At 35.8% G+C, this 23558-nt stretch overlaps 1 protein-coding gene across 3 annotated transcripts in view; it reads right to left on the bottom strand.

Annotated features, from left to right (window-relative positions):
* Stag1 (STAG1 cohesin complex component) overlaps positions 1–23558 on the bottom strand; it is a 322421-nt gene that overhangs the window by 101056 nt on the left and 197807 nt on the right. For 2 of the 3 annotated variants that reach the window (XM_059268454.1, XM_059268455.1), the window contains 3 exons: positions 16699–16822; positions 8999–9097; positions 2121–2200 (listed from right to left, as the gene is read on the bottom strand). In XM_059268454.1, coding sequence (XP_059124437.1) covers positions 2121–2200; positions 8999–9097; positions 16699–16822 — 303 coding nt within the window. Of the gene's footprint in view, positions 1–2120; positions 2201–8998; positions 9098–16698; positions 16823–20229; positions 20300–23558 lie in introns of those variants that run through there. The other variant, XM_059268456.1, reaches the window with a different exon arrangement.

Genomic DNA, 23558 nt, shown 5'->3' with positions numbered 1-23558 from the left:
AGTAAAAGCGGTTTAAATTAGCGATATATTAATTCAGGCTAATTAATAAATTTAAAAAATCCTACAGCACTCAGAATAAAGAAAAATTTTCACCATAAATCAAAATATACTTAGACTGAGCATGTAGCTTAGACACCTAGTACTTGTATAGGGAATACCAGGCCCTGGGCTATGTTCCCAGTACAAGTAAAAATAAAACAAACACATCCAATAACCAATTTATAAAAATATAACACAGAAATAAAATTTTAAATTACTTCAATAACAAAACAAAAAATATCTGCTATGAAGGATAGTATTAATAAAGCAGAAGGTCTTGGCTATGCAATCAGACAAGGTAAGGAAATATGAATTATAATGTTAGGAAGCTGAAATCATTTGTCCATACTATTCTAATCTACATGGTAAAAGCAACAGGATCAAGAAAATATTACATGTTTAGGAGTTCTAATATGCTGTACATAAGATCAACATAAAATTAAAGGTTTCTTTACCTTGCAATAATTAAGTACAAAATACTAAATGCTAATAATGACAATAAAACTACATAGTATTTAATAGTTAGCTTATGTAAAAAATATACACCATTGTGGTCATATATAAATGCATAAACCTTACATATAAAACACACTTAAATATCTGAAGACAGAAATGAAAAAAAAAAAATGAAATGAAAATTTTACTCTTTTATAACATTACAAAATACGATTGTTTAATGTAGCCCTGGCTGTCCTACAACACTGTTAGGATTAAAGGCAGGCATCATCCAGTCTTTTTCTGTTTTGTTTTGTTTTTCAAGACAGGGTTTCTTTGTATCTGACTGTCATAGAACTAGCTTTGTAGAGCAGACTGGACAGGAACTCAGAGATAGTCTACTCGCCTTTGCCTCCCGAATGCTGAGATTAAAGGTGTGAGCCACCATTGTCAGGCCCATTGTACAGTTCATTTTTGTTTGTTTGTTTCGAGACAGGGTTTCTCTGTGCAGTTTTGGTGCCAGTCCTGGATCTCGCTTTGTAGACCAGGCTGGCCTTGAACTCAGAGATCTGCCTGGCTCTGCCTCCCAAGTGCTGGGATTAAAGGCATGTGCAACCACCACCCAGCCATTGTACAGTTCTTACATTCAAAACCACATCAAAGGCATTTGACATGTATGTTTTAAAAATTCCCATAATAGAAAAAATTATGAGAATTAGCCAAGTAAGATTTAAAAGCTAGAGGAGAGAATCATCTAGTAAGACAGGAGGTCTCATGTATAACACATGATATTAGAAAGCTACAATGATAAAAAGCATGGTATTAAGACATAGAAAAAGGAAACCAAGCAAATTCTGACATTTGAGCAGCAGATACCCAAATCAGGACAGATGTATTATCAAAGCAGTGAGAAGGGAATTATTTTCCCCCCCAAGACAGGGTTTCTCTGTGTAGATTTGCGCCTTTTCTAGAATTCACTTTGTAGACCAGGCTGGCCTCAAACTCACAGAGATCTGCCTGCCTCTGCCTCCCGAGTGCTGGGATTAAAGGTGTGTGCCACCACTGCCCTGCAAGAAGGGAATTTTTTAAAAAACAACTTTACTAGAACCCACATTATCTAACAGAATTTTTCTAGCTCAGTAAACACTTATAAAGCTATAAAATCATTTATCTCTTTAAAACTTTAAAAATTGATGAAATAGTCTTGTTTAATTTCTTTCACTTCTATGTTCATAAAATTTCTATTTGAAAACCTTTTCATTTTGAAGCTTTGAGCTTTTGTTTTAAATAGCAAAGTATGACATTTCATAGCTAACTTTCCTAAACTACACAAAGCAACTTTTACCTGGAGGAAACAAACATCAGTTCAAGAACTATTCATATCTATAATCCTAGAACTCAGCAAGTCAAGGAAGAAGAATTTTTCCAACTTGAGGCTAGTCTACATTACATAGCAAGTTCCAAACCTAGGCTGCAGTGTGAGACCATGTTTCAAAATAAAAACACCACCTAAAATACATTTGGTTATAAACAGAACCTTAAAAAATAAAAGTGGATCCCTCATATGAAGTACTTATTTGATGTAGTAATCCAGAAAAAAGTATTAACTACCAAAAGATTAAACTGTTAACAGATACTATACTTACTGAAGTATCAGAGTAACCAATCGAATTGCTTCCACAGCAACATCATATTCTTTGTCAAGAGTCATTGATACAATGCGATCCTGAAAGAAGTTATAAACAAATCAACCTTGAATATAAATGAGCCAAGAAAAGCTTAAGGTATTCTAAGGCATATATGCAAAACCATGAAAGATAAAGCAGGAAGTCTCCACTATTTTCTTTCCTTTTTTTAAACAGCATCTTACTATGTAGCCTTGGCTGGCCTCAAACTATCATAGAGATTCATTTGCCTTGCCTCTTCCTAAGTGCTGGGGTTAAAGCATGTGCTATCATGCCTGGCTTGGGAATTTTTACTCTTGAAACCATATTATACAAGTGTGGTATGGGTTTTTTGTTTGTTTCTTTGAGATAGAAGCTTACTATGTAGTACTGATTAGCCTGAAACTCACTATATAGACCAGGCTGACCTAGAACTTACAGAGATCCACCTCTTTGTCCCCAGTGATGTGATTAAAGGTGTAGCTGAAAATGTTTTTCATTAACTGGCATTTCCTAAACTAAAACATACATGTCAAGTATGTTGTAACCTTCAGTTACAAAATTAACATATTTCAAAAACTCTTTATACAGAGAAATTCTCATTTTAAGCAAGAAAGTTCCTTCAAAGCTATAAATAAGAACTCCTGTTGGGTCCATATGCCATGAAGCAGATTTATTCATCTATTTCATATGAGTTTATTTAAAAAAAAAACAGGTAAATGGTGGCAATATGGTAGTTAGAAGTCATGTGTGTGAGACTGTACAGAAGAAAGTCAAGATAAAAAGTCACTGATACAGAAATATAAGAATGAGCTATCAAAAACAGAAGTAAGAGTAGGTATGGACCCAGCTACACAAAGCTCTGAGCACTGACTGGAAAGGGACTACACAGCAAGGAGGGGGAGGGAGGGAGGGAGGGAGAAAGAAGGAGAGGGGAGGGAGGGGGAGAGGGAAAGGGAGAGAAGAGGGAGGGAGAGGGAGAGGGAGAGGGAGAGGGAGAGGGAGAGGGAGAGGGAGAGGGAGAGGGAGAGGGAGAGGGAGAGGGAGAGGGAGAGAACTCGGAAGTTTAAATTTGGTGTGACCAAAAAGGAGAGTGGAGAACATCAAGTTCTCGACACAGCAACACGAAAAGTTAAAGGGGTCTAAAATGTAGACATCTGTAAGGCTCAACCATCTCTAAAGAGCAAGAGATATGGACTACAGGAAGAACACAGCAGAACCCTGGATATGCTGTAGCATCCTGGTAGTACCTGGAGTCCCTAACCAGTCCCTAACCAGCACAGACTGGCAAGAGCAGCACAAGTAGGTGAGCTAGTCTCAAACTGAGACAGACTCAGTACCTCCACAGCCCTCCTAGTGAGGACAAGGCACCCCTCACTGTGGAAAGTCTGAGGGAAGAACTAGCTAGCCCTTCATACTCCTTCAGAGCCTCAGGCACAGAAAGCCATATACACACCAAATTATCTCCAAAGGACCAATGACAGGGACAGTCTAGGAAGATTAGATTGGGGAAATCTGGAAGGAAGTGACCTTTCGCCACAGAAATTCTCTCTGGATAGGCATACTTAACTTGTTTGAATTATTGATACTAACAGCCTATTCATAATTCTCTACCTACAGAGCCTGATATAATACCAATAATAAAATAAAAAGCACATTAATCCAGGGCATATTTTCTATTTCTTTTTCTTGATCATTGTTATTTTAATCATTAAAATTACATTTATTTATTTTATGTGTTTGACTGCATATACACAGAGGTCAATGTGTAATTTTGGGGAGTTCTCTTCTTCGACCATGTTCTAGGGAAATCTCAGGTCATCAGGCTTGGCAGCAAGCATCTTTACTTGCTGAGCCATCTCTCCAGCCCATGTGTGTGTGTGTGTGTGTGTATAAATTATTTTAAATCTTTCTTTTTTGGTTAAAAAGTATTCAGATGTGTAACTTGAATCTTGGTGATAAAGCTTTTGGTTTCCTCCTTCCTTTCTCTAATCCTAATATAGAATATTTTCTATACTGCTTTGCCTATCTTTAATCCATGTGCCTTCCTTCTTCTCACTGTTAGTTTTTGCCCTTTCTTTTTCTCCCCCACTTCACTTCTTAAAATTGATCCCCTTAGCAAAAAACAAACAAAAAATCCCCCCAAAACAAAAAACACCCTTATTAATTTCCTCCAATCCTAGTACTGCATGGAGCGGAGCCCCTTGTTATGGGAGATCCTGCAGCATTCTGCAGCTGCAGCTGGTTTGATTCCAGAGTGTTAGCACCTAGCTTTGAGCTGCCTTTTGTGTCTGGTACCTTCTGTTTAAAGTATGTAAATCTTATCTGAGAGTTTCCTAATGGTTCAAAGCCTATGCAAAACCTGGTTACAAGAAGACTCAGCAAACTGAGATGTCTTGTGACTTTGGAATTCACATTGGCATTGTCTCTTTGGGGAGTTTAGATAAAGGTTTGGGTATACGGAAATTGACTTTCTAAAGGTGTGAATTGTATAACAATAAAAAAGCCCTTTGCAGAGCTACAGTGAGTCAGTTCATCAGAGGCTGACTCCCCTGTAGCCTCAGAAGGCTAAATTCATCCTAGAGTACCTGTTTCTTCTTTCCAAGGACCCCAGTGAACCTAACACTGGATACAACCATCCCTGAACCTCATGGGACACAAGTCTTGAAGTGAGTAAGTATCTCTTGCAGCTAACTCAGGGAATGCTGTCAAACCACTGTATTTTTTTTTTTTTTAATAGTAATTGACTCTCCTGCCTCCTCTGCCCTGAACATAAATCCAAGCAAAGACATTCTGACAGGAAAATTCATATAAAATAACACATACAAAATCATTAGGAAAAGGAGGAAATTAAAACCAACAGATATACATCTACATATCTACAATATTCGGTACAACAGGTAGAGGGATAAGATTCTTTATGGTACACAGAGCCGTTTAGAAAATTGTAAGCCAAAAGGAAAGATTTAATAAATACACAAAAATTTTAAATAATTTTAAAATATAATCAGATCATAGCACAAAAAAATAGACATTAACAGCAGGAGAAACTTCAAAAAACGGCACATATACTTGAAGACTGGATGAAAGATGTTTGAATGAACAGTAGATCACTGAAGAAACAAGAGAGGAAATTAGAAAATCACTAGAACTAAGTAAAAATCATAGCATGACCTATCAGATCCTTCTCTGGGAGATAGCCTAAATAGTCCTAAGAATAAAGTTTATAGCTCACATTTAAAAAGTCAGAGATCTAGAATAAATAACCCCCCCAAATACACCTCAATACATCTCCAAGGCTTTAGAAATACAAGAAGCCAAACACAAACTAGTACACAGAAATAATTAGGGAAAAAATTAATGAAATAGTAGTCTAAAATGATAAGTAGAATTAATCAGAGCTGTTGTTTTTTAAAAAGATTAATAAGACTGACTAAAAACTCTTGCCAAAGGAACCAAAAGAAAGAGAAGACCTAGTCAATAAAATTAGAGGTTAAAAGGGAGATGTTTGAACAGATTCCAATGTAATCTAGAAGATCTTCAGTATTCACTTTGAAAACTTATTTCAAAAAGCTGGAAAGCTAGAAAAAAACAAGGATAAAAATTTAAATTCATATGACCTACCCAAATTACAGTTACACATTATAAGCAGCAAGGCTGAAGCAGCAACAGAAAGATTCCCCAAAAACAAAAGCCTAAGAGTGATGTATTCAGTGTTGAATTCTATGAAACTTTTAAAGATCTACTGCTAACCATTCTCAGTATGCTCCATGAAACAAAAATGGATGGAATATTTACTATATTCATTCTATCAAGCTAGGATTATCTTGACACTAAAACTAGATAAACATACAGCAAAAACAACAAAAATGAAAATACGTTGAAATCAAATTAAAAAACACATTAAGATCCTACACCATAAACAATTGGTTTCAACCCAGTGATACAAGGCTGGTTTTAACATATGCATATCAATGACCAATACACCACATGACAGAATTAAGACATAAAAGAAATCACAAGATCATCTCCATAGAAGTAGAAAAAGCATCTGCCAAAGTTGAATATTTTTTCATGACAAAAGTCCTCAAGAAATTAGAAAGAGCATACCTCAAAATAAGAAAAGCTGCCGGGCGGTGGTGGCGCACGCCTTTAATCCCAGCACTCGGGAGGCAGAGCCAGGTGGATCTCTGTGAGTTCGAGGCCAGCCTGGGCTACCAAGTGAGTTCCAGGAAAGGCGCAAAGCTACAAGAGAAACCCTGTCTCAAAAAACCGAAAAAAAAAAAAAAAAAAAAAAAAAGAAAAGCTATATACGACAAAGCTATTGTCAATAATATATTAGATGGGGGAAAGAGCATTTTCCCAAAATCACGGAAAAGAAAGGGTGCTTCCTCTCTTCACTCAGTCTGAGCTTAAGGCTTAGTTGGAAAAGCAAGACAAGAGAAGATATAAAAGAAAAAAATGCTGTAAAGAAAAAAGTCAAATATGCCTATTTGATAATATGATATTATGCTTAACACACTATAGATGTCACCAGAAAACAGATTGATAAATTCAGTAAAATTGCAGGATACAAAATCAACATAAAATCCAATACTTATTGATATACCAATAAGTAATTTGCTGAAAAGAAGTCGGGGGTGGATCTCATTCACAATAAACTCAAAAGGGATCAGAGGATGAGAAGGTTCAGTCAATAAAAGCATTGTTTAATAAGCTTAGCAACCTGAGTTTAATCCTTGGGACCCATGTAAAGGTGAAGGGAAGAAAACCAAGTCAAAAGAGTTGTCTTTATAGTTCCACACTGTGTCATGGCATATAAGCCCACTCCACCATGAAAAAAAGCACGTAGTAATCAAACCAAACAATGAAGTCAAAGAGCTCAACAAAGAAAAAATGTAAGACACTGAAGAAATAAACTGAAGATACTAGATGATAAAAAGACCTAACATCAGTGGTTCTCAACCTTCCTAACACTGCAACCCTTTCATACAGTTCCTCGTGTTGTGGTGACCCCCAACCATAAATTATTTTCATTGTTACTTCATAACTGTGATTTTTGCCATCGTTATGGATAGTAATAAATATCTGCTGTTTTCCGATGGTCTTATGTGATCCCTGTAAAAGGGTCATTTGACCCCTAAAGGGTTGCAACCCACAGGCTAAGAACCACTGCCTTAGATGCCTCTGGTTGGCAGAATTAATATTATACAAAATGTAATCCTAAGCAGGAAGGACCATATTGGAGACATCACAATACCTGACTTCAAATTATACTACATAGTAATAGTGAAAAAACAGCAAGGTATTGGGACAAAAAACAGCTGTTCAGACCAAAGGCCTCAGAAACAAACACACACAGGCATATTTTACAAAGTTGTCAAATAAAACAAAACAAAGACACACAGTGTATTCAACAAATGATGTTGGCAAAAGAGGATATCCACTTGCATAAGTATGAAATTAGATCTTCATCTCTTTAATTAAAATGGATTAGAGATTTTAAAATCTGAAACACTGAAATTACTGAGGGGGGAACACTTCAAGATATAGACATAGGCAAGAATTTTCTGAGTAGCACAGCAAACAGCCTAAAGAATTGACAAATATGATTACCTGAAGTTAAAAAGCTCCCTCATAGTAAGGGAAAACAGCTTACAGAATGGTAGAAAATCTTTGGCAGTTTACTTTAGATAGGGGTAAGTAACTAGAATAAGCCGGGCGGTGGTGGTGCACACCTTTAATCCCAGCACTTGGGAGGCAGATGCAGACGAATCTCAGTGAGTTTGAGGCCACCCTGGTGTACAAAGTGAGATCCAGGACAGCGAGGACTGTTACACAGAGAAACCTTGTCTCAACACGCCCCCACCCCAAAAAAAGAACTATAAAAATTGAAAGTGAAACTTCACAATTATCCATCAATAAATAAGCCAATGAACTAAACAGACTGGTCTTGAAAGAAGAAATACAAATGACAAATAAATATATTTTTTCAAGTATTCACTATTAGCAATCAGGGAAACAGTCTAGCCTCATCACAGTCAAAATGGCTATCACCAAGAAAGGAAATGATAAATGTTAAGAATGTGGGGATAGGGGACCTTATCCACACTTCATAGAAATGTACTCTGTTACACACATTATGGAAATCAGTATGGAGGTCTCAAAAATTGAAAAAAAAGAACATTATGATTGTGCTAGTCCTTTCTCAGACACTTATCAAAAAGACTGTATCTTATTACTGAGATACGTATACATCCATGTTTCTTGTTACTCTATTCAAAACTACAAGGAAATAGAATCAGTCTAGATGTCTATTAACTGATAGATTATGAAAGTTTAGTACATATACACAATAACATTTTAATCAGTTATAAAGGAAAGAGAAATCAGAAAATTTGCAAGAAAATGGATAGACCTGAAAATTATTAAGGAAGATAACAGATTCAGAAAGTGAAATAACACACATTCTTGCTGATATGTAGACTATATATTTTAATATTTATATATGTATATCAAAGTGTTAATGTGGCATAAGTCATGCACTGGAAAAAGGACCATGAGAGTGGAAATAGAGCTTTTGAGGAAGGGGTGGTTAGGCATAGAACACGCATGATATTAAAGCTAAAAGAAGTCCACTGATGATAGGAGGGTGGGGGGGGGCAGGCAGAAGAATGGGAGAGAAGGTTGGGGGAGAAGGATCAATAAAGAAGTCACAATGAAACTCAATACTTGGCATGTTAAGAAAACAGTAATAAAAAATAGAAACCAAACACATCATGGTAATGCCATATGCTAATGTAGGTATAACTAGCATTTGCAAAGAGAAAAACAGTCTAAGTTCATCATCTGACACTTACCTTGAATCGATTTGTAAATAGCTCCAATTTGGGGAATAATTCTCTATTGGTATACAGGCTTTGTAGAGCTTTCAAACACTTCAGTCTGACTTCCCCTTGCTTCAGGAATACAAAGAAAAACAGAAGAGACAGTCATTTCCAGTCCACAAAAGTTAAAAAAAAAAAAATGAAGTCTCTATGAAGAACAAAATAAATCGCAGGCTAACTATTCAACTTATTTCCTACTTTAATATAGGAAGAGAATGAACAATTCCTTAGTCTGGGTCAACACAAGATTTAATTAAAAATGCAATAAAAATTTTTAGTTACTTACAAATGAGTTAAACCTTTTTCAAATATTTGAAAACTATGTCTGATGATGAAATTCTGTCCATATGCCTTAGTGGCACATTGTATTTATAATCTATGGTTATAGTTAGAAAATGGCATGCTCATTTGTTCTGCTTGTAATTATACAATGATCCCATACAAACTTTCTATTAAAGGATCATGATTTCTTCATCCAACCAATATTTACTGGATGCTTTTCAACATCACAGAGAGGAAAAGAGAGTAGTTAGGAAAACAGGTAAGTAGCCTACTTAAAACAGAAACAAACTCTATAGAAAGAAGAGTCTTAGAAATGCTCTCTATTCATTAGCAGAATATTGCACTCTACTACTGAGCTAAATCTCTATCCTAGCAGGGTATCCTTAACAAAGTCATTACATCTGAGCAGAGGATGTTGTAGATCAGAGTACATTCAATATCATTTAGAAATCTGTGTAACACTATTAAAGAATTCAAATAAGATAGAGGTTTCCATGCTCTAAAAGAAGAAATGTGTTTCGACAATATCAATCCATTCTGGAATCAAACAAAACTAGATTTTATTTTTCAACTCACCAGCTTATTAGCTGCACATGAAATGGCACACACATCCACTATTCGGGCATTTATAAAATTGTTCTTAAGGATGAAATATATGAGTATGCTGATGAAAGTCGGAACAAAATATTATGTGGAATGTGGTATGATTTGTTACATTTATAGATTTTTGTAATGTCACTATCTTCCATAGCCATTAATGGGACAAATGAATGAAATGTCACTGAATTAATCTGCAAAGATTATATATCACTTTACTGCTAGTGTTTTTTCAAGTAATTTCTAGATATCACTAAATAAAGTGATGTTTCTTCTCTAAGGGCTCAGGAGGAACCTAAAGCATCCACAGCATATGTTACTGATGCACCACCTAATCTCTTTTACCTGGCTAGCTCTGTAGCCTCTGTCTTTGTTGGCTGATATTTGGTCTCATTTGTACCCTTTTCTGGGGAACTGACCATAGACAAGAACCAGCCACAAGAGTTTCCAGGGCTGAAGAAATGGCTCAGAGGTAAAGAGCACCTGCTGATCTTCCAGAAGACCTGAGTTCAGTTCCCAACATCCATGTCAGGCAGCTCTCAATTGCCTGTAACTTCAGCTATGGGGGGTCCAACGACCTCCTCTGGCCTCTGCAGGCATGTACATACATGGCAAACATTCATATAAACACAGACATGCACATAAATAAAATAAATCTTATTTCCTTTAAGCAATATGTCTAAGGTATAATCTATTTCCTAATCTTCCTTGTGAAATCATATGCTAAAAGAATGTCCTTGAATAGGAGGAAATAAACAACAACAAAAACAGAATAGAACAACTCTGAAAGCACATTTTTGTTTATTTCCTTTATTTATTATACTTTCCTTACTTTCTTACTGGGCATAGCTGAATACAAACCTCAGTAAAATCACACACTGCAAAATGATGTTTTGGTCAAGGAAGGATTACATATATAATATGTATAAGACGATTATGGATCCAAAAAGTTCTTATTGACTAGGGGCATTTTAAACCATTAAAACATAAGTACAATGTATTATTTATGTGTTTGTGGTCATGAAGGTGTTAACAAACTGCTTTGCACATAGAATTCAGTAAAATATAAAATATTCAATGATAATAACTATATTACTTCCTTATGTATCTACTAATATATTTATTACTATTTTAGAACATATACCTAAGAAATTTATAGTAAAACACACTATGCTGTGGTAAGCTAACAGCAGCCTCAAACATTTCATGTTTACTGAGGTTTCAGTCTACTTCAAGAGGCCCCGTAAAGTGATTGATCTATATTATCTAGGTTGTGTATAAATATACTATATATATTCATACACTGATGAAATGGACAAATGATGCATGTCTCAATACAACTCCATTAAGTGACCCATAACTCAAAATCAGGATTGGCTTGTGGGCAACATGGCCTAATGGAGAAGATACCAAATAAGTCTTTTAAGATCACACTTTGAACTAGATTACTTGAAGATGGTGATAGTTGACAGTTACCAATACAGAATAGCCATGTATTTGCTAATATTCTTACCTGTGGGTGAAAAGCAATACACACTAGCTGTACAACATCCAAATATTTCAGGGAATAGGGTCAATAACAACTGTAAGAACTATAGGATTGAATGGTGGCTGCTAAGTGTACTTGGCTAATTTTTATGTCAATTTGACAGAGGCTGAAGTCATCTAAGAGGAGGGAACATCAATAGAGAAAATGCATCCATAAGACTGGGCTATAGGCAAGCCTATAGGGCATTTTCTTAATAAGTGACTGACATGGAAGGGCCATGCACATTATAGGTGGTGCCATCCCTGGGCTGGTGTGTTGTGGGGTATTTGATCACACAGTGTGAAGATTTGTCTCTGTCCTTCCTTGCCTAAGACACCTTCTGATTGGCTTAATAAAGAACTGGATGGCCAATAGCTAGCAGGAGAGGACAGGCAGGACTTCTATGTAGAGATAGGGATTCTGGGAGGTAGGGGATTCGCCAGTTAGATACAGAGGAAGTCATATAGATGTAAGGTACCGAGGAGAGGTAAAATGTAGATTAATGTAAACAGGTTAATTTAAGAGCTAGTTGGGAACAAGCCTGAACTAAAGCCAAACATTCATAAATAAAAAAAGTCTCCGTGTGTCATTATTTGGGAGCTGGCAGTCCAAAGAAAGACTTTGTGGTTGGGTTCTATAAGAAAGCAGGGTGATCAAGCTGTAAGGAGCAAGCATTAAACAGCACTCCTCCACAGCCTCTCATCAGCTCCTGCCTCTAGGTTCCTGCCCTGACCATCTTTGATGAATGGTAATAAGGAAGAATACGCAAAATAACCATTTTCTCCCCACCTTGATTTGGTCATGGTATTTTATCACAGCAATAGTAACCCTAAGTAACTAAGATACTAAGTGACACTGAAATACGAAAAAGAGAAAATGATGGGCTCGTCATTACATGGGCAGTTCAAGCCAAAAGGTGCTTTTTTGACAAAATTTAAAGAGATGCTTATCTCTTGTAGATAAAGAACTGATTATAATAAAGGCCAAACCCAATTGCAGAATGAGAGAATTCCAGACTACACACAGAGCAAATCTCTTATGCCGAAAAATGAGTTATGAAAGTAAACAGTTCTAAAGGATAGCTGAGTTGACTTAGCTGAGAACTTTGAATTCCTAACATTCTCTAGAATTTGTGGGCCTGAAAATGCGGCTCATATTCCCTTAGTAGGAGAAGCAGGATGCCTCCCACCTTGCCTTTAGCTATCCTCAATCAAGGCATGTAATGTTAGAAGGCCTTTTCATGATCTGCACAAATCTCTTTTTTCCACCAGGCTAAGGTAAAATATCAGCATGGACAAAATGGGAACTTCGGCTTCTAGAATAGTGATAAAGACTAGAGCAGTATAGATAAGGTGGTATCATCTAACCATTAGAGGCAGTCAGGAAATACTATTGGATACTAATGCTTTAACTCCAGAGTTTCATGTATGGGAAACCTGCTCCCCAGTGTAGTACTACTGAAGGTAGTATGGAGCTAGGCCACCACTACTAGCTTTATGCTAGTAGATTATCTCCTGAGAGAATAGATGGCTATGTAAGAAAGCCTAAACCCTCCTGAGTCTCTTTTTTTCCCCCTCAATATGTTAGCTCTTGTTTATCCACTTCTACAAGTGTTACCATTTGTTATGTTGGGTGTGGTCAGAGTACCCTCATTAGGAACTGACCAGAGGAAGTTTCTTGATCTTGGATGTTCAGATTTTAGGTCTTCTGTCACAACAACACAAAATGGACAGAGACAGTGTACAATAACTGTAAAGGGTGGCAATGTTAAAAGGGAAGGCAGTGGAGAAACTATGAAACTTGCTCATAGGATACAGTACTCTAAGCAGCAAGAGAGGTGGAGAGCCGAAAAAGTACTATACACAATAAAAAGAGACCAACGATGGATGAGCAAAGAAGCAAGCACAGTTCTCAAATGTAAAGTCATAACTTAAGGTAACACGATCAACTTCTTTCCAAATGTAGCCTTAAAACAAAGACCCAAACCAAACCAACCAACCAACCAAACCAACCAACCAACCAACCAACCAACCAACCAACCAAAAACCCTAAATTCCTTTATCAAGCATCATAGACTTAAAAAGTTTAAGTACAGCAAGGACATGAATAGAGTTTTATTTTCACCTTGTGAATGGATATCTCTCAGTGACAACTCTTAATTATCTAACTCCCCTCCCAAATCTTGGTATTTCACCTATTAAGTGTCTAGCTGATGCCACAGGAACTTCCTATGGATTAAATTAGGAAATATCCATTAATAACTTAGAAAACTGTAAAATAACTAGTTAGAATGAAAATTCCAATTTTGGTATGTGGTGAGATTTTGTTTGTGCTCTAACAAATAAAGCTTGCCTGGAGATCATACTGTGGAGCTAGTCACTAGTTAACCATAGAGGCCAGGCAGTGGTGGCATACACCTTTAATCCCAGCACTTGCGAGGAGGAAGCAGGAAGATCTGGAGTTCAGAGCCATCCTGGGTTACACAAGACTGATCCAGTCAAAAATAGAAACAGAGCCAGGCGGTGGAGGCTAACGCCTTTAATCCCAGCATTAGGGAGGTAGAGACAGTAATATAAGGCGGGAGGAGACAGGAGCTCAAACCCTTTTCAGTCTGAGGATTCCATAGAGATAAGAAGTCTTTCTAGTGGCTGGCTCCTTTTCTTCACTGATCTTTCAGCATTTACCCTGATATCTGACTCTGGGATTTTAGTAAGACCAATTAAAATTCACGCTACATTGGCACTTAATTTTTTAGGCACCACTATTCTCTAAAGCAAATTTTATTATGGTACCATAAGCACTTGAATAGGCCACTACAAACAAGTCCTCACTTAAATCTGAGTTATATTTAATACAGTATCTAATTTATATTAGTTGATCCATAAATATTTTTAATGATTATGGAAATAAGAAACTCAGAAAGGTAATATGGTAAATACAGCTACAGTATTGTATATATTTGTTATAGATTCTTTATTAACACTTCTGAAAAATTCTCTTTGGAAAAGAAAGTTTTTCAGAATGCAGCAAGATGGCTCAGCAGTAAAAACAAGCCTGGTGATCTGAGTTCAATCCCCAGATCCCACAGTGAAAGGAGAGCATCAATTCTGGAAAGTTCTTCTGACTTGCACATACAGTGTGTGTGCATAATATTTTTGTTGGTTTTCCCATGTATTGCTTCTTCCTTTTTCTTTTTTAAATTTTATTTAAATAACATTGTTTTTTCATTTATTTTACATACTGACTGCAGTTTCTTCTCCCTCCTTCTCCTTCCAGACCCCGCCTTCCCATCCACCCCACTCTCCTTCCATTTCTCCTAGTCTCCATTCAGAAAGGGGCAGGGCTCATGGGTTTGTCTTGCTTCTTAGAGTGCATACTGCTCTTAAAGTGACCTTAGTTGGTTGGAGTCCTAGCACCCACATGGCGGCTTACAAACATCAATAACTCCAGTCCCAGGGGAACTGACACTATTATGACCTCCTAAGGAACCAGGTATGCGCAAGATGCCAATAGATACATGCAGGCAAAGTGCCCATATACATAAAAGAAAATAAAAATATTTAACTAAAAAATTGATGACTGTTTTACAGTAAGCAACATCAAATTAATACTTCCCAGAATTGGTTGTTATTTATAAAGATGAGATAAAACTGTTAAGTGTTATGTAAATGTAGAAAAAATACTCCCTTGGGGGATCAGAGGAAGAACTGAGATGCAAGTGAGAGAGAATAAAAGCATTGAGATTTAAATTCATTCTTAAAAATTTCTATAAAGACTGATGACTGACTTGTTTACTTTGAGAGTATATTAATACATTCACGTGAGGGTACTGTGCAATTCTACATTATCTCAAACTAACGAAATTTTCATAAATCAATCTAAAGTGGGCTTAAATAGAAAGGTCTAAATTCATATGAAGATTACACATGAAAAACAAACAAACAAACAAACAAACAGGTAATCCAGTCTGAGATTACATTTTTGAGAGAAGATCTGGATTCAGGAATAAAACCCCATAACATCCTTTGAATGTGGTATTGACATGGGAGTGAGGGGAAAAACATGTTTTAGTCAGTAACTAAAAATCTGTATGTTAAGCAACCAAGCTGTGATAATGTCTGTACACATTCAAGACTTCTAAGAGCAAAAATGGACCACAAAACTCTTAATGATAATTGTTATGATGTTGGGAATTTTCAACATCGATAATACTAAATTTTTTAATGTTTATTATTAATTTGTGCTTATACATGCACATGTGTGATGTCTGTGTGTGAGCCACAGTACAACTTTATGGAATTGGCTCTCATCTTCTTCCTTTCAGGCACGGAATTCAGGTTGCAAGGATGGTGCAGCAAGCACCTTTACTTGCTGAGCCATATCACCAGCACTCCTTACTTACTCTGTATTTTTACAGTAAACACTGACAGGCGTAAGACATAGAAAAGAAGCCTTCAACTATTATTACCAAATTCCTCTTTAGACCTACAAATGTAATAATATTTTAAAAATATTCCAATAGTTTTATCTTTTTTTAATAATTTATTTTTATTTTATGTGCATTGGCCTGCCATGTACGTCTATGTGAGGGTGTCAGATATTGGAGTTATAGAAAGTTGTTAGCTGCCATGTGGGTGCTGGGACTTGAACCCGAGTCCTCTGGAAGAGCAGTCGGTGCTCTTAACCATTGAGCCACCTCTCCAGCCCTCAATAGTTGTATCTTAAACAATTCAAAGAAAATACAGCAATTTAAAACAAACTTATTTTGAGGATTTCTCATGTAGGAATCAATGACACAGGATTTCTTTTAAAGCCCAATCTTTTTCTAAAAAGCTAGAGATCCATCAATCTAAAATGGGCTTAACTCAAGGGCTCTAACATATTCGCTTTAACTCTGACTTAAAAAGTCACACTGGAATATAACCCAACAGAATTATAAACAAGAAAGCTTACTTAATTTTTATTACAATTAATCACCTTTGATCCTTGATTAGGAGACTATTGCCTTCTTGGTAGTAATGCATATATTCTCTTGTAATTACAGACATACCAGGTTCTCAATATTAATTCAAGATAGCACTGCATCCAAGGAAGACACATAAAGTGCTGTCTTCAATTTTAGAATTGTGATTGATAGTTACTTGTATTATCTTAAATTTCATATTATTACATCTCTTAAAAAAATAAGCTACTGCAATTTTGATTGCTGTCATACCAGTTTGGAGACAAATACTTCTTCCATCAAAGCTAAAAGATATCAACTTACCCTATCATGAAGAGTCCATCCTACATATTTCAGGTAACTGTCATTTAGGAAGGCATCACTATACATTTTCATCCATACTCCAATTTCTTCAATACAGATGGCTCGAATTTCAGCAATTGCATCACTGGATGGGGGCAGAGGAAGACAAACCTCTGAATTATACCGAGACCTGGAATGTATCCCAACTAATTTTCAACAAACGTAAATTATATTCTTTCCTTTGTTAAGACAGGGTCTCATGTTAAGAAGCCTGGACTTAAAATTGCTATGTAGCCGAGGATGGCCTTGAACCTCTGATCCTCACGCCTTCACCTCCCAAGTGCAGGGATTACAAACAAGTTCTATGATCACATGTGGTTTTACTCACTGCTTATAAGTGAACCTAGGGCTTTGTGAATGCCAGGAAAGCTGTGTATTAACTGGGTTACATTCAAAGTCCAATATAAATATTTCCTTAGAATTTTAAAAATTGCACTTACTTAATTTACATTTATAGGAGCCACACATATGCCATGGCATGAGTGTGGAGCCCAGAGGTCAACTTAAAAGAGTCAGTTTTCTCACTCTGACATATAGGTCCTAGGGCCTGAATTCAGGTTGGTAGGTTTGGCCTCAAGCACCTTTATCCAGTAAGGCACCTCACCAGCCCAATATAAATATTATGAATACTGTTTTATACCCGCATTGCAAAAGGTCTCCAACATAAATATCTTGTTCAATTGTTTTTATAAAAACAGAAATTATTAACTACAAGTATCATAAAAACCCACCACATTCAGCACTAATGCAAGCAATGGCAGCTAGAGATTTCTGACAGTATCACAACTACTGTCAAATTGTCTGAGAAAAAAACAATGTGTCAATATAGAGTTCAAAAATTATTTCTCTTAACAATTATAAGCTTGCACGATCTTTTTTTTTTTTTTTTGAGACAGGGTTTCTTTGTGTAGCCTTGGCTGTCCTTCAAATCTGAGAGATCCACCTGCCTCTGCCTCTCTAGTGCTGAAACTAAAGGCGTGTACCACTAGCTTGCATGATCTTTAAAGAATTAAATAAAAATTAATTTTTATGACAGCCAAAAACTAGTTTACATATTTAACAAGCTAAAATCATGTAGAAGCCAATTATTTGGAACTGCATAATAAGGGCTGGAGAGATGGCGCCATCTGCTTTTCCAGAGAGCATCCTGGTTTGACTTCCAACATTTACAGGGAGTTTCACAACTATCTGAAACTGTACAAGTTCCAGGAGATTGGGATGCCTCCTTCTGGCCTTTGTGGGCACTGCACCCACCCCAACACTGAACAAAAATTGAAATTGTAAAATAATTTACAAAACCAAAAGCCTTTGAGACATTTATTGAGAATTAAGGAAATATGTAGTTTAGCTTGTACTTCTATAAAACTAATTTTACCACTTCATTCAAATCACAGGTCTTTGTTCATTAGTTAATTATGTTTTAGGCCGAACAATGGAGAAACATCCACTTTATTTACAATATGAAATAGTGGCAGAAAACCCATAAATTTCATAATTCTACAAACATGCATTCAGTGTGTTTGTTCTGGGTTGATTTTCCTACTCTAAAGGAATTTCTCAAAAAAAGTTATTAATTTCCTTTTTTCTCACCAGGTTATTAGCCCTAACTTTAAAAAAAAAATATGAGTGGGGTGAGGTGGTGCACACATTTAATCTCAGTACTCAACAGGCAGAGGTAGGTGGATCTCTAAGTTTGAGGCTGACCTGGTCTACAAAGTGAATGCTAGGGAAACCAGGTCTACATAGAGACACTGTCTCAAATAAAAAAAAGTATTTTATATATACATATATATATATATATTGTATACACACATATATGAGAAAATAATGTGAATACTAAATTTTTTGGAGTTCAATCAAATTTTAATTTTTCTCACTATATGTTTAAGTAATTTTAATTCTTTAACAAGACACACTTCTCAAGCCTGGTGGTTGAAATGTGCAACTTTAATTCCAGCACTTGGAAGGCAAAGACAGCTGCATCTCTGTGAGTTTGAGGGCAGTCTGGTCTACAGAGTAAGTTCCCAGACAACCAGAACTGTTACACAGAGAAACCCTGTCTCAAAAACAAAACAAAACAAACAGAAAAGAAAAACAAAATAAAAACAAGACACACTTCTCATTAAAATCAGCAGTAAAATTCAGCTGTAACTTAGTATTAAGGGACATTTCCTTATTTATTTTTTCCAATATTCCTGCAACCACTGAGTTCTAGGTGTGTGTCACCATACTCAAGTAAATTATTTATCTGTCTCTTTTTAGGCAAGGTCTCATAGTATTCTTATTCTATGGTTCTCAAACTCATGACAATCTTTCTGTCTCAGTCTCGCAAGTATAGCCAAGCAGGTTTCTTTTCAGTGAGTTCTGGGATCAAATTCAGGTCCTCAGGCTTGTGTACCAAACTCTCATATATACTAAGTCACCCCTCAACCCTTTTGTGGTGTTTTCAAAGTATGTCCAAATTTTTTAATGGTCTCTCTGGTGGATGTTTATCTTTTCTTGAGTATGGGTACCCTAAGTAACACACCAGTGATGAAAATGGTTAAAATGAAGTTTTGATTCCAGAAACCAAGTAAAAAAAGATATATGTGGTTAAGTGGGGAAACCACTTGTCATACTGATAGCATTCAAGGTACCCTATAAGGAGATCCATGGAATGAGCAATTGAGGCCTTCACCACCACTTAAGCTATCTTAGAAAAAGATCTTCCAACTTTAGCCAGAGGAATGTGTTTGAAAAATGTCTTGTAATTTTTAAGTTAAATTTTGACAGATAAATTGAAAAGTTAAATTGTAATTATTAATGAGGTAATGTGCTGTTTCAGTAGGTATATGTACTGGATAACATTTAAATCAGACCATGCATAGATCTCAAATATTTACCATGTCTTTATGGCAAAAAATTTCAAAATCCTTCCTCATCTTTCCCTCTTCTTCTGCCTGCTGTATTCTTCTCCTCTTCCCTGCTCCTGTTTCTCTTTTGTTTTTTAGAGGTAGAGGGGCTTCTTTAGATGTTCAAGAAAGATTCTTACTAGGTACCCCAGGATAGTTCAATCTCACAATACTATTGCTTCATGCCCAAGAATATTGGGATTAGAGACATACAGCACCAAACTGACTCAAAATAATGCCTTCTGGCTGTGTGAAATGTATAGTTACAGTATTTTTTTAAAAATTTTTATGGTTTTTCGAGACAGGGTTTCTCTGTGTAGCTTTGCGCCTCTCCTGGAACTCACTTGGTAGCCCACACTGGCCTCGAACTCACAGAGATCCGCCTGGCTCTGCCTCCCGAGTGCTGGGATTAAAGGCGTGCACCACCACCGCCCGGCTCTAGTTATAGTATTGTTATGTATAGCTAATTTAGTAACCAGAACCATCTAGCTAATTCCTAATCTATAAAATCTATGACATAATAATAGCTGCTTTACAATGGCTGAGTATAGGGATGATTTGATTTTTTAATTAAGTATTTTAGTCATCAAATAATACCCACCTGTCTTGTTTTTGGGTCCAGATATCAGTTCATTTTAGTTGACAGAGTTCAAATGCATCAGTACCTACATTTTTGTGGTGGCCTCCATGCCTATAATATCATCAGTGTTACTCTGATTATATATATCAATTATTCGTTCACATTCAAGTGAAATATCATTTCTTCTATGATTACTAAGAAGCGTCTTAGAGTTTTCTACTGATGTGATAAGACACTGACCAAAAGCAAATTGGGGAAGAAAAGGCTTATTTCATCTTACAGTTCGTAGTAGTCCAAGGAAGTCAGGGCAGGAACTGATGCAGAGGTCATGAAAAAAATGTTGCTTACTGGCCTGCTTGGCTGTTTTCTTATATAACTCAGGACTACCTGCCAAGGGGTGGCAGAGCCCCTTTGGGGACGGGGCCTGCCCACATCAATTATCAAACAAGAAAATGCTCTAGACTTGTGTACAGGCCAATCTTACAGGGGCATTTCTCAATGAAGATTTCTCTTCCTAAATGACACTAAATTTGTGTCAAGTTGACATTAAACTAGCTAGCACAGAAAGGAGCCTATTAGTAGACATCACTTTTCTGCCCTCTAGAAACTAATACTATACTTTAGTAGGTAGGGTATAACAGTTGTTTCTAAATCTTCAGTTGATTACAACTCTTGATATAAAGGTATTTTTCAGAGTCCTTAGTTTTCTTACTAAAATTACTTTGTATGCACAATCTCTCGCTCCAACAGCCCCATCCCATTCAGACAGGTAAAGTACAGCTAAGGGATCTGACAGTGCCAGAGCAGAAAAGTTAAGACAAGAAGAAAAATATCAATAAAAAATGTAAGATAATACTAATTTTTATAGCATTTTGGCACTGGGACCTTGAAATGAACAGCTAAAAATCAATTTAGAATAAACTCTACTTAAAAAAATTAAACAAAGGAAAACTCCTATAAAAGGATAATTCTAGTATAATTATATTACTCTTTTGTTTTTACCTCTATTTTACAGTGTAAAATAACCATGTTAGTTTCTATAGAAAAAACTCACCTAATTAACTAACTGTATTAACAATTTGAGTGTTTAACACTCATTAACAAAAAGCTTTTAATATCTGCACTTTGGATTGCTTTCTTGACAAATGGGAATTTATTTTCTACTTACAATAAAATGAAAATGAAGTCTAGTTGATTTTAACAGATGTTTCTTGCAGTATTCTAGTCAGTTTTCCCCATAATTAGATGAAATTTAAATGATTGCAAAACAAAGTTGGGGGAAAACTCTTAACTAAAGTGGAGGTATCAGTAGAATTAGTGCTCACATAGAAGAAATCTCAAGAGGTCTAAAATGAATAATTCTGTATGTCAAAAGGTCTACAGTGCACGAAATGCAGTATAAAATTAATTCCTATCTCAAACAATTCTTTGTGAAATTTTGCTCTAACATATTTTTTCTAAAATAGAGCAACTATAGAAGCTGTGTGTATGTGGGGAGGTGGGGGTGGGTGATAAAATGGAATTAGGTGAAATAAACATCTAACCAGGTTGCTGAAAAACTATCGCCTTACTGTCTTTCATTACATCATGAATAATAATTTTAGACTACAGAAGGTGACTAACAGTAAGACTTCTGAAATACAATTTTAAGTAGAAAGGGGGCTTAATGCTGTTAAAGGACATCACAGTACAAAATGCTGAGAGGGGTGAAAGGAGGCTTCTGAGAGAAAGCACTGCATACACCTGAAGAACTGAAAACCTGTTCAATAACTAAGTTCAACTCCCATTATTTCAGCAAACCAACTATTTTAAATGTATGGAAAAGTCCTATCAAGGACTATGGACATATCTATGTAGCAGAATGTTTTCCTATCTCTGGGATAAATAAATTTCCAGAAAAAAAAGCAATAGGTTCATAAAAGTGAAATTATGTTAAATCTTGTTTTGGTTGCATTATGCATTAGTTAAAAAAAGTGACAACATTCGGAAAATCTAATATTCTTTCTGAAGAGTCCATTAAGAAGCATAGACATGGTGCTGTACTCCTTTAATTATAGCAATTAGGAGAATGAGGCAGGAAAATCAATGTCATTTTGGGTTGAGTTTCAAGGCAGATGAGGCTTCTAAGAAGGTTCTGCCTCAAAAATAAAATAAAAAACTAACAACAAAAAGAAAATAGGCAAACATGACAGGGTCAAAAGGGACAATATCTTTTTTTTTACTTGGGGTGGGGAGAAAGACTAACAAAATGCCTAAGAAATGGAATAAAAATCACAGAATATTAAAAAAAAGAAACTACTTCTATTAAAATAACCAATAATCTTTAGAAAAGTGAAGAAACTTTGATAGTAGCTCATATTTATACTTCTAGGTAGTAGCAAGCACTATAAGCTGGAACTAACAGGTCTGTACATGTGAAAACAACTCTTGATAGAGAAAGGATAGACCAGAAAGAACAAATCTTGGAACAAATACAGAGTTAGGAATACTTCGGGTTTTGGTGATCCAGCAAATTATACACAGTATTATTTGAACACTGGGAGAAATTAGCCACAGACTAAATTCTAAATTTGTTCTTGGCAAACCTTAAAAATTTAACATAACTGATTTCCATAAAGTGAATAATATAAGAACAAATATAAAAGTATCCAGCATACAATAAGGAAAAAAACCACAATAACTGGCATGATAAAAATTAAATAAAAGTAAAAATGAGGTATGAAATGAAGAAAATTACTAAAAAGAGGGAAAACCCCCACAACTCAATCCAAACAAAGAAATCCTACAGAATACAAAACGAACCACATCAAAACTATTATTATGACACAGTTCCTATGTTCAAGAAGTTATACACAAGTACAGTATCCTAAAGACCATTGAAGAGCAAAAAGCAAGATGAAGAAAATGGTACTAACTTGTATCATAATAGAAAAACAAACCTAATGGTAAAGAGAAAGAAAAATACAAAAATCTAAAAGGCAGCCAAAATAAAAAGTAAATTCACACAAACACTGCAAGAAAATAATGACAGCAAATTTCTAAGATAACAAGACAAACCAGAGACAGTGAATCTATTCTTTGACAGGACTCAAAAATTCAAAAAACATTCATTTAGAGTTCCACATCAAAAGACAAAATTGGTAGTGACAGACCCAAGTAAAAAAATTCTGCCTCCCATGTCAGCCATGAAAAACAAACTTGACTAATTTGGGACTTTAAAAGTGGAAGTTAATGTCATTTTGATATAAAACAATTTCTTCAAACATCTGAGCATAGAGCAGTTGCAGTCATGTGACTTCCAGGGCTGAAGATGCCCAAGAATACCATCAGCTGTGATATAGAAGATGCAG

This window comes from Peromyscus eremicus, chromosome 7 (genome assembly GCF_949786415.1).
Source record: "Peromyscus eremicus chromosome 7, PerEre_H2_v1, whole genome shotgun sequence".
NCBI lineage: Eukaryota > Metazoa > Chordata > Mammalia > Rodentia > Cricetidae > Peromyscus > Peromyscus eremicus.
Note: the sequence above shows the minus strand (reverse complement) of the source record. Positions and strands in the feature narration are given on the sequence as shown.